Raw genomic sequence first — 12984 nt, 5'->3', positions numbered from 1 at the left:
ACTAACAACTGTTGCTTGTAGTCAGAGGTCGCAAATGTTACTCAACACTAATTTCCGACACATGGAATAATTTTAATCAAGACTGCAAACCGGTTCAGAACCGAGCCTCGTCGAACCGGTTTGGTTCGGGTTTTTAAGCAGTCTGATCCGGATCATGAACCGAACCTTTGAAATTATTTACTTCGCGAAACCGCACCTTAACCGAACCGCTTTCTAAAAAAAAAGGTTCAACTCAAAAAAAAAAAAAAATTACATAAATTTTATGGTTTTCTAATATTACGCAAATTTTTGAGACTTCGAATTAAAATATGTCATATTTCAATCTTCAAATAAATTTAAATTATTTGATTTAAATTGATTTCTTTTTAAAAAAAATTTAACCCCTTTAAAATATAAAGAAAAATGGATAACAATATATACATTTTTTTTTTTTTGAAATTGAACCAAGGTTCGAACCCAAACCTTGGGTTCAAGGGGTATATAAATCAATTCGCGAACCGAACCGATGTCGTGGTCTACGTTTTCAGTCACCGAACCGAACCTTTAACAACAATTTTAAGGTTTGCAGCCTTGATTTTAATAACTTTTTCTTCACATTCAATATTATTTCTGTCTTTTGCTGTCATTGCTTAAGCATTATACTTTTCTTAGTAAAATCTTTACAAAAACTTTATTATCTAGCCCTTTATCAAAAGTGGTTTTCTAAGTTGTTTCTGCTCAGACAGTTATGTGTTTTATGAACTATGTTTTGACGCCTATTTGCAACCTCTGCTTGTAGTATTTATATATTTAAGAGTAGTTTCTAACATCTAGATTTATTGTGAAATTTTGTATGCTTATAGCTGCTAAATGCTCGCCATCGCTACTAAATGAAATGCGTGACTGTCGTGCTGCCTTAGGCGAAACAGCGAAATTCTCAATACAATTTGCAGGCAACCCCAGACCAGGTACTGTATGAACTGTAGAGAAACAACAGGAATGATCAGGGGTTTGATTGATGGAGATTGATTTTACTGGTTGTTTTTGTAGATATACAGTGGTATTTCAACAATGTGCAACTTAGGGCGTCTGAAAAGTATCTCATGGTAGTTGAGGAATCCGAAGCAACTTTAGAGATTTTAAAGATAACAAATAATGATTGTGGTGTCTACATTTGCAAGCTGATCAATGAAATTGGCATGACCATGACGCGCGCCAAATTCGATATATCCTCAACTTCTAATATAGAGGAGGTCAAGACAAAGACCACTGTGAAGAAGAAGGCGGGTAAAAAGACATCGACCACAATGGCCAAAAGATCTAGCGCATCTGAATCCCAGATGTTACATAAGACAGAGATCAAAGTAGTGCCAGCAACTAATATCGAAACTACAGTAAACATTATCAAAGTGAAACAGGCTGTTCCCATTGTAGTGGAGCGCAGTGGAGTTTCCGAAGTAATTCAAGTAAAAGATCGCAGGATTGCCGATGCCGAACAGCGCAGCAGTAGAATTATCGAAGAAATCGAAGAGGTTGACGAAGAAGAAGTAGAAATACAAGAAGAAGAAGAAGTGCATATAGAAAAGAAAGAATATACATCCAAAAAATCAATTGAACTAACCGAAACAGTTCAACTAATACGCACAAAAATCACACAGAAGACCATTAAGATTGAAGATATCTATGAAATTAGTCAACATGAAGAAGTTCAATGGCTTTTGGAGTCTGTTGAGGCCGAATCCTTTGGCAAAATCGGCGAAGCAGCTCTCAGAGATCTGGCCACAATTGGAGTACTGCTGCGCTATGGCTGCACTCATTATGAGATCACCTACATGTACGAACAGAATATATTTATATCTCTGCAAAAACCCGAGTCGCAATCGGCTCTAGTTCAGCTCGTGGAACGTGAGGGACACGAGGAGCTGATTACACATATTCTGAGTGAATCTTCCAACGAGGATGAAACCATCTTAGCCGCAACTGTCGGTTTCAAGGCCTTCATTCGCATGATACAGACTTATGAGATAACAATTGAGACGGTCATACGAAAGTTTCATAGGGAGGACTTCATCTCGCACGATTGGAAGATATGCGGAAAGGAGGTTTGCAATTCTGTTTTCTTCTTTGTGTTTGTGTTTTGTTAGCCCAGTACCCAAAGGGTATACAGGCTTCTGGGTTTGTGTCTGTCCGTGTGAATACCTGCAACTCAGAGTCTAGATGAGTTAGAGTAAAATAATTAAGATATAGCTATTAAAATTTAAATGTAGGTCGAACATAAAATTTTTAACTTTTTATATTATATCATAATTTTTTTAAGCTAAATCATCATTTGTTGTTTATTTTTCTATTGAACTATTTTTTTTTTTTTTTGGGAGGATACGGGTACTGGGCCTTAAACAGTCGAGCAGCTTGACTGTAGAGTTCTGACTTGTTTGTTCTTGCGGTTGAGTAGACAGTTGAACTGCCAGCAAATAAAATTTATTTATACTTTAATTGGTAGATAATTACATAACTGGCATTTCAGCTAATGTTCTGAAGTTGTATTCAATTATATAGTTCGACACAGAGTTGCCAATAAGCGTAATGATGTATTATTTTTATAAATTTTCGATGAAATCTAGAGAATAATAGAGACATCCCAGATAATCGAAAGTCACGAGGCTATCACGCATGTGAAAATCGGTGAGTATATTGTAGACAGACATCAGTTTTCTATGAATGTCTTAGAATAATACGCTTTTTATGCGCACACAAATTTTTAATTTTGAATACTGAAAATGTATATTTATTTCTTTTTATTTTCAATATGTAAAAACTGCTTTGTAAAAAAAACCTGCGCTTTACGTGCCAATCCCAACAACAACAATAAAAAAAACAAATCTAAATCTAACACAAACGTAGAGGAAACATTTGTCGAGGAACGCACGATAGTTGTCGATGAAGGTTTGAACATAAACACTGATCAACTGTAAAACTGTACCCCAAAAATGAACTACTCAACAACAATTGCATAATATACTAGTTATAACAAACAATAATCGATATTGACTTTCAAAAATATAACAATTAAATTATGTTAAACCAAAAAACAACCAAATCATGTGTATATTCTAAAAAGACGCCTACCGAGTACATAAAATGATATCCTATTAACCTTTATTTAACTGCCTACTACTTTGAATTTCGATTATTATCGATTTTTCAGCCTGTTGTCATATAAGCTTATTTATATTATAATTTGTTGCAAATTCAAATGCTTCTACTTACCTGTATAGGACCAGAGTAGAAATGCTTTGCATTCTTGATTATTTCTGCACGCAATCTCGAAAGTTGAACCAACTTGAGGTAAGTTATTCTTACGTATACGTAATATGTATATTTTGTTTGTCTGTTTGGCTTTTGTTTTATGTCACCAACACGAACAATCTGTAAATATATACAAATAAAAATAAAGAATACATTATATCATAAGCTTTAACGCTCAAGAGCTCAACTACTTGAAATTAACTTAATATAATTGCATTTGCCTGGCTTCAAGCGCGATTTCAACAATTGTTTTTAAAAGCATCTGAAAGAAAGAAATGCCAACATTGTCATTGTTTAATTACATTACATTCGCAGAAACCACAACCACTAAAGTGGAAAAACAATTCATACAGCAACAACAACAAGAACAACAAGAACAAGAACAACAAGTACAAATACAGGCTGAACAAACTGTGCATAGGAAAACGAAAACTAAAAAGCATAAAAAACATACAGAAATAATACAACAACAACAACAACAACAACCAGAACAAGAACAAGAATATGAGAGAGAAAGTATTGAGGAATTGGTCGATTATGAGCAGAGAGAAACATTTGCCAAAGAATACAACACTGAAACCCCGAAACAAGAAACACTTGAGCAACTTGAAGACCTTTTGCCACATGCCACAACACTTTCCACCCAAAATGTGTCCAAAAGCATACACGAAATTGTTGCAGTTGCTGAAACAACAGAACTCTCCACACCGAAACCGATTGAAGCCCAAACACAAAATGATATATTACCAGAAAAGACTTTAGCAGTTAATGAGGAATATTTGGCATTTGATGAGGTTAGTTCTGGTTTGGATCAATCCAAACCACAAGTTAGTAAACTTAGCGAACAGGTTGAGGTTCATGAAAGACATGCGATTTCAGTTACTGAGACGCAAACAAAGGAAACTCCCAAAGAGCTGAAATCTTCGAAAATTCCCAAACTTGTCAAAGCCGAACGAAAAGTAAAGGAATCACGTCCACTCTTAATCGAGGCACAAAGCGTTGAAGATTCTCTTGGAGAAGTGGAATCTCTCAAGGCTCCCACTCAACAGGCTCATGGTGAGATTCTTTTATCTCACGAACTTACCTCGGAGGAGCCCTCAACTGTGGAAGGTCTTGACAGCTTTAAGACTCCCACAATGAGCACGGAAAAAGCACAGTCTCAAATTCTAGAGAATGAAGGACTTTTAATCACGGAAACCTTCAGAGGAGAAACTGTATCCAAGGAGTTTCCCCAAGTAAAGCCCAGCAGTGAACAAATTTCACCACAACTTACTTCAAGTGTAAGTCTGGACATTTCCGAGTGCCAACCCGAAGATTCTGTAAAGGAACTTAGGCCCCAAGCAGAAGTTCGCACTGAGAACTTGTCTACAACAGTGCAAGAATTTAAGGTATTTAGCACTAGTGAATCTAAGGCATTAGAAAGCGTTGAAGAAATGATTCCAGACCATCAACCTGTAAAAACTTTGGCTGAAATCTCCATTAAGCCAGAGGAAGTGCCAATTCTAATAGAGAAAACTGAGAAAATGGAGTCTCTTGTAGCTGAAAAGCCCTTAACGCAAAAAGTAGCTGAATTCCAGGCGGTTAAGCAGTTGGTCTTCTCAGAAAGTTTAATAAACACAACTGCAGATACGAGAAGTCCAACAGAAGAGAGTCTGCCAAAATTCAAGACTGATTCCCAGAAAGTTCAATTTAGCTTAGAAACACAAAGGCACATAATAACTCAGGAGACTGCTTTTGAAGAGGAGCATCCCCGTGACTTAGACTCGGAAGTACCTAAAAATGTAGATGCTACAGTGAGTCAAACAAGTTCCCTGCCAGTTGGTGAAACTCTTGAGACACATTTAGTCGAAATGACAGAACAACTTGTTGAGCCAACAGTCGAGGCTGCCAAACCTGCGAAGGAAACGATGAGTATGGCTTTTGGAACTGCCCTAGGAAATCAGGAAGCAATATACGACACTATTGATGTAATGGATAATGTAAAAACTGATCTCAGTGAAGGAAAAGTAAATATAACGGAGGGTGAACTAGTTGCCGAAGTACAAACACATATTATAATCGACTCGGAACAGGAGCTCATTACAAAGTTACCCGAAATTTTTAAGGCAAAGCTGGATTACGTTGAGCATAAGGCTTTGGATGTTAAAGAAGATACGGGAATTGAAAAAGAAACTAAATTGTCTACACAAAAAGAAGCAACTGAGCAAGCTGCTTCGGAAGAAATCATTTCTGCAGAGCTTAAGGCCAGCAGTGTGTGGGAAGTGGAATCTCAAATATCCACTGTTAATATTGAAAGTGAAGATATTAAGTCAGCAGCAGCTGCCCAAGCATTTGAAACCAAGCCAATCGGAGTGACAAGTCAACAGGACTCTCTACTGGGTACCGAATATCTGGATGAGCTAAAGCAACCTGATCAAAAGTCTGGAAATTTAGTGATCTATGAGAATCAACAGCCGTTGGAAGTAATCAGTGTGCAAATAACTGAGACAAGTTCAGAACTGATCGATACAACTCCAAAACAATCTTTGACGTCAGCCCATGAAACTTCAGATACTCTTACGCATTCCGAGCAAATGGAGGTAGTGTTAATGGAATCCACAAAGGAACATGCTACTGAAAGTAAGCCAACAGCTGCCTTAGCAGATATTTCAATGCCAGCTCAGTATGGTACAGATATAATGGAGCAATCTACTTTGGACACCCTACAACCTCATGAGGAGAAAGCACAACCCCAAGAACAGACAACAGGAGCAACTTTTAATCTTCTGCAATCATTGGAAACAAGTTCTTCGGTAACTTTGGAACAGGAAACGATATTGCAACCGGAAGAAACAAAAACAATACAAAATGCTGCCATAACTACATCGGGAGCTTTGCAAGTGGCAAATAAATTAGATGCTCAGCACATGGAATCATTACAAGAGCTTGAAGACAGAACACAACCTCAACAGCAAGCTCAGTTCAATGTAAGTGGAATTTCTCTGCCTGAAAGTGAAGAAGTAACATCTCTAGATACCCTTACTGATTATGTAACACCAGCTGTTAATAAATCTACCCTAACCAATATAGAACTGGTAGAAAACACAACTGCTTTAGATACCACAACAGCAATAACTAGTGAGAAAACAGATGAGATTCAGGAGTCAACTTTGCTTCAATCAACAGCGATTACACCAAAATTAAGCGATGCTACTAAAAGATCTCCACTGTCAGTAGAACCATATGTTCTGGATTATGCTGCAGAATTGACAACAATAAGTCCCACACTAGAAACTAGCCAACCTTCAATTAGTAAATTCGAGGAAATAAATGTGCAGGAAACAAGAATTTGCGAAAAGGAGGAACCAATGGAAAATTTAATACAACCCACAGCACAAGTGGTTAAAGTATCTTTAGAATCATCAACTGGTGTTGTAACGAGTCGTAAGGAGTCAACTTTTGAATCGGAATTTGATCTTCAAATGCCAAACGTTCTCTTAGAGCAGGCAAAGTCTATTACATCGGAGCATTTAAGAATACCATTAACAGAAGGAGTGCAAGAGTCTCAGTCTACCGGAGAGCTTGCAGAGTTCAATGTATCCTCAAAACAGGCAACTTCAAGCATTGATGTTCTTAATGAAACAAGAACAATAGAAGCCATAGTTTATGATAACATCACAACAGCTAAAGTCATTGAGGAACCGGAGTGTTTAGGCTCACAAACCATGATTCCACACGAGCATACAATGGTCACCGAGTGTATAACCATAAGTAAGGTAGAACCATTTACTGAGACATTAGAGAAGCAAAGAACTGCCCATCCCACTCAGGATACATTTAGCCAGTTAGCTATTGCGGAGGATCAAAATATTCTAGAGGCCGAATTTATCTTTGATGCCGAACGTTCTCAAGAATTTAGTGCAAAGATTAACGAAGTTATTCCAACTTTATTCAGCAAGGATATCAAGAAGGTTGACGTCTACGAATCAGTTCATGAAACACAACCAAGTGAGAATGTTGGCACTGTGCAAGCTGGTTTTTCTTATGCAATGACTCATGCACAGACAACAGATCTGCAACAAACCGTAGAAGATGCAGATGATTTAATTTCTCAAGTTCCAAGCCTGGCAGCTGCTAGCTCGACAGAGAATGAATCAACCTTAAAGTTGCCAGTGAATACTGCAGTTCAACTTGTGGAGGATGTCAAGGAAATTATTGCTCCAACAACAAATGAAATAGTTGCTCAGGAGAGTTTGGAAGGACGAAATTATGAAGTAACAGTAACCGATAGTCAATGTGTCGAGAGTACAGAACTTATTTCAAAGCTTGAACATTTTTCTGCACGAGCAACCGAATCGTTAAATATAATGTTCCAAAGTACTCCTGAATTATTACAAGAGGACACTTATCAAAAGGAATCTGAAATACAACCCACAACATCTCAGGAAGTTGTTGCTAAGCCGATATTAAGTGATATCCTCCAACACACAACAACAACAGATGTGATGCCTTTTGAATTATCAGAACAAATAAAACATATTAAAAGCACTACACAGGAGGCTCTTGTACATTCATTCCCTGCTTCCGAGGCTAATAAGCTACTTGTTCAACTGGATGAACTCATTCTGCAAAAAGAAAAGCCATTTGAGGATACACATCCGATAGGATACGGCAAACCTTTTATTGAAGGAACGCAACGTGAAACATTAATTTCCGAAATCTTGCCAATCGAAAATGTGGACAATTTAGGAGAGGAGAATCAAGCATTACCAATTGAGGCTCGAGTGACAACTGCACAATCTCAAATACATAAAATGATATCAGAAGTTGAAACCTTTGAGAAAACGGATGATTTTAAATCTGAACTGCCAAGTGAGGAACATTTCGCTAAAATTAGAGGTAATGCTGAAACTAAACAGGCTAAGCTAACAACTACACAAACATTCTATATAAAGGAAGATGAGTTCGCTCCGCTATCGTTTATCGAAGAAAACGCTGAAATTTCTAAAGCGGAGAAAGAATCGCTAGTAACAGAGCAAGTTATTAGCTTGAGCTCCATACACGAGTCCTACGACCTTCAAGTACCAAAGGAAGTGAATGCAAAAATAATAAGTGAGTCTCCAAATGAGGCAGTAACCATTATTGATCAACTAGCTTATGAACAATCTCCAATTATGAAACCCGCAGAGATAAATTTATCCACGCCAAATGTTAATTTCGTAGAAAGTTCTACAAAACCAGTTCAAACAACAACAGTAAGCATCTACGAAAATGTTGAGGGACACGGTGATTTTAAGCCTCAAACTGCAAAGCCAACAGCTGATGTGCTCTCAAATTTAAAAGTTTCGGTTGTGGAAGAGGTTTCTGTTGTACCATCTCTAGGTAGTATTTCAAAAACAAAGCCTAAGGAAGCTAAAGCAAATGCAGAAAACATTACACACAAAAATATACTTGTAACTGATCATCAAATTTGTGAAAGTGTAACAAATTTACCAACGGATATAACAGCTACAGAAAGTGCGTCTTATGCTGATCTGGATAATATACAGCCTCTAGAGGTTAATCTTGAAGAAAGTGAACAATATATCAACACACAAAAACATGAAAAGCCACGAAAGAAAACAAAACATCCTAAAGAAGACAGTACCACTGACTTGGATATACATTCTGAGTCACCATTGCAATCTACACCATTAACTGAGTATGAAAGTTTAAGTTTATTTGATACGGTAAAATCAACGCTGGGTAAGTATTTATTAAGATTAGCATTAAGCAGTACAACAAAAAAGGCGTATTACTTCCATTATCACTTGACCCCCAAACTACAAAACACATATTACACAAAACAAAAACCAAGTTACAAACAAAATTAAGTACTAAAATCATATTTTTTACACAGATACAAAACAAGCCACAGACACAAAACACACACAACAAACAACACCAACACAAATAAAAGAAACACACGAAGTTGAAATATCGGAAATTCCTGAAACCATTCAAGTTTTCGAAGAAATCTCAAAAGATGGCAAGCTTAAGAAGAAAAAGATCCGCACACGAGTCATCAAGAAGGTTAAGGGTGACAAGCAAGAAGTCACCAAGATTGAAACCATCGAGGAGGATGACAAAACACCCGAAACCACTGTCACAGTAGAAGAGATTCCTGTGGAAGAACAGCCTGAAGAAGTGAAGGAGCTTCCTGAGGAGGTTCGTGTTGTTGAAACTATTTCCGAAGATGGCAAGCCTAAGAAGAAGAAGATACGCACACGTGTCATTAAGAAGGTTAAGGGGGACAAGCAAGAAGTCACCAAGATCGAAACCGTCGAAGAGGATGATAAGGCACCCGAAACTACTGTTACAGTGGAAGAGATTCCTGTGGAAGAACAGCCTGCAGAAGTCCAGGAGCTTCCTGAGGAGGTTCGTGTTGTTGAAACTATTTCCGAAGATGGCAAGCCTAAGAAGAAGAAGATACGCACACGTGTCATTAAGAAGGTTAAGGGGGACAAGCAAGAAGTCACCAAGATCGAAACCGTCGAAGAGGATGACAAGGCACCCGAAACTACTGTCACAGTGGAAGAGATTCCTGTGGAAGAACAGCCTGCAGAAGTCCAGGAGCTTCCTGAGGAGGTTCGTGTTGTTGAAACTATTTCCGAAGATGGCAAGCTTAAGAAGAAAAAGATCCGCACACGAGTCATCAAGAAGGTTAAGGGTGACAAGCAAGAAGTCACCAAGATTGAAACCATCGAGGAGGATGACAAAACACCCGAAACCACTGTCACAGTAGAAGAGATTCCTGTGGAAGAACAGCCTGAAGAAGTGAAGGAGCTTCCTGAGGAGGTTCGTGTTGTTGAAACTATTTCCGAAGATGGCAAGCCTAAGAAGAAGAAGATACGCACACGTGTCATTAAGAAGGTTAAGGGGGACAAGCAAGAAGTCACCAAGATCGAAACCGTCGAAGAGGATGATAAGGCACCCGAAACTACTGTTACAGTGGAAGAGATTCCTGTGGAAGAACAGCCTGCAGAAGTCCAGGAGCTTCCTGAGGAGGTTCGTGTTGTTGAAACTATTTCCGAAGATGGCAAGCCTAAGAAGAAGAAGATACGCACACGTGTCATTAAGAAGGTTAAGGGGGACAAGCAAGAAGTCACCAAGATCGAAACCGTCGAAGAGGATGACAAGGCACCCGAAACTACTGTCACAGTGGAAGATATTCCTGTGGAAGAACAGCCCGCAGAAGTCCAGGAGCTTCCTGAGGAGGTTCGTGTTGTTGAAACTATTTCCGAAGATGGCAAGCCTAAGAAGAAGAAGATACGCACACGTGTCATTAAGAAGGTTAAGGGGGAGAAGCAAGAAGTCACCAAGATCGAAACCGTCGAAGAGGATGACAAGGCACCCGAAACTACTGTTACAGTGGAAGAGATTCCTGTGGAAGAACAGCCTGCAGAAGTCCAGGAGCTTCCAGAGGAGGTTCGTGTTGTTGAAACTAGTTCCGAAGATGGCAAGCCTAAGAAGAAGAAGATACGCACACGTGTCATTAAGAAGGTGAAGGGGGACAAGCAAGAAGTCACCAAGATCGAAACCGTCGAAGAGGATGACAAGGCACCCGAAACTACTGTTACAGTGGAAGAGATTCCTGTGGAAGAGCAGCCTGCAGAAGTCCAGGAGCTTCCTGAGGAGGTTCGTGTAGTTGAAACTATTTCCGAAGATGGCAAGCCTAAGAAGAAGAAGATACGCACTCGTGTCATTAAGAAGGTTAAGGGGGAGAAGCAAGAAGTCACCAAGATCGAAACCGTCGAAGAGGATGACAAGGCACCCGAAACTACTGTCACAGTGGAAGAGATTCCTGTGGAAGAACAGCCTGCAGAAGTCCAGGAGCTTCCTGAGGAGGTTCGTGTTGTTGAAACTATTTCCGAAGATGGTAAGCCTAAGAAGAAGAAGATACGGACACGTGTAATTAAAAAGGTAAAAGGTGACAAACAAGAAGTCACCAAGATCGAAACCGTCGAAGAGGATGACAAAGCACCCGAAACCACTGTAACTGTCGAAGAAATTCTTGTGGAAAAACAGCCTGAAGAAATCAAGGAGCTTCCTGAGAAGGTTCGTGTTGTTGAAACTATATCCGAAGATGGCAAGCCTAAGAAGAAGAAGATACGCACACGTGTCATTAAGAAGGTTAAGGGGGACAAGCAAGAAGTCACCAAGATCGAAACCGTCGAAGAGGATGACAAGGCACCCGAAACTACTGTTACAGTGGAAGAGATTCCTGTGGAAGAACAGTCTGCAGAAGTCCAGGAGCTTCCTGAGGAGGTTCGTGTTGTTGAAACTATTTCCGAAGATGGCAAGCCTAAGAAGAAGAAGATACGCACACGTGTCATTAAGAAGGTTAAGGGGGAGAAGCAAGAAGTCACCAAGATCGAAACCGTCGAAGAGGATGACAAGGCACCCGAAACTACTGTCACAGTGGAAGAGATTCCTGTGGAAGAACAGCCTGCAGAAGTCCAGGAGCTTCCTGAGGAGGTTCGTGTTGTTGAAACTATTTCCGAAGATGGCAAGCCCAAGAAGAAGAAGATCCGCACACGTGTCATTAAGAAGGTTAAGGGGGAGAAGCAAGAAGTCACCAAGATCGAAACCGTCGAAGAGGATGACAAGGCACCTGAAACTACTGTCACAGTGGAAGAGATTCCTGTGGAAGAACAGCCTGCAGAAGTCCAGGAGCTTCCTGAGGAGGTTCGTGTTGTTGAAACTATTTCCGAAGATGGCAAGCCTAGGAAGAAGAAGATTCGCACACGTGTCATCAAGAAGGTTAAGGGCGACAAGCAAGAAGTCACCAAGATCGAAACTGTGGAAGAGGATGACAAAGCACCCGAAACCACTGTCACAGTGGAAGAGATTCCGGTGGAAGAAGAAACTCCTGAAGAAATCAAGGAGCTTCCAGAGGAGGTTCGTGTTGTTGAAAAGATTACTGAAGGCGGCAAGCCGACGAAGAAGAAGATCCGCACACGTGTCATCAAGAAGGTTAAGGGCGACAAGCAAGAAGTCACCAAGATCGAAACCGTCGAAGAGGATGACAAAGCACCCGAAACCACTGTCACAGTGGAAGAGATTCCTGTGGAAGAAGAATCTCCTGAAGAAATTAAGGAGCTTCCTGAGGAGGTTCGTGTTGTTGAAACTATTTCCGAAGATGGCATGCCTAGGAAGAAGAAGATTCGCACACGTGTCATCAAGAAAGTTAAGGGCGACAAGCAAGAAGTCACCAAGATCGAAACCGTCGAAGAGGATGACAAAGCACCGGAATCCACTGTAACTGTCGAAGAAATTCCTATGGAAGTAGAAACTCCTGAAGAAATCAAGGAGCTTCCTGAGGAGGTCCGTGTTGTTGAAACTATTTCCGAAGATGGCAAGCCTAGGAAGAAGAAGATTCGCACACGTGTCATCAAGAAGGTTAAGGGTGACAAGCAAGAAGTCACCAAGATCGAAACCGTCGAAGAGGATGACAAAGCACCCGAAACCACTGTCACAGTGGAAGAGATTCCTGTGGAAGAAGAATCTCCTGAAGAAATCAAGGAGCTTCCTGAGGAGGTCCATGTTGTTGAAACTATTTCCGAAGATGGCAAGCCTAGGAAGAAGAAGATTCGCACACGTGTCATCAAGAAGGTTAAGGGGGACAAGCAAGAAGTCACCAAGATCGAAACCATCGAAGAGGATGACAAAGCACCGGAA

At 39.9% G+C, this 12984-nt stretch overlaps 1 protein-coding gene across 1 annotated transcript in view; it reads left to right on the top strand.

The window, feature by feature from the left end:
- LOC117788821 (titin) overlaps positions 1-12984 on the top strand; it is an 89648-nt gene that overhangs the window by 37791 nt on the left and 38873 nt on the right. The window contains 4 exon segments of the mRNA XM_034627695.1: positions 843-947; positions 1030-2081; positions 2601-2661; positions 3601-8687. Of these exon segments, the coding sequence (XP_034483586.1) occupies positions 843-947; positions 1030-2081; positions 2601-2661; positions 3601-8687 (6305 nt within the window).

The sequence above is a fragment of the Drosophila innubila genome (genome assembly GCF_004354385.1).
Source record: "Drosophila innubila isolate TH190305 chromosome 3L unlocalized genomic scaffold, UK_Dinn_1.0 0_D_3L, whole genome shotgun sequence".
Lineage (NCBI taxonomy): Eukaryota > Metazoa > Arthropoda > Insecta > Diptera > Drosophilidae > Drosophila > Drosophila innubila.
Note: the sequence above shows the minus strand (reverse complement) of the source record. Positions and strands in the feature narration are given on the sequence as shown.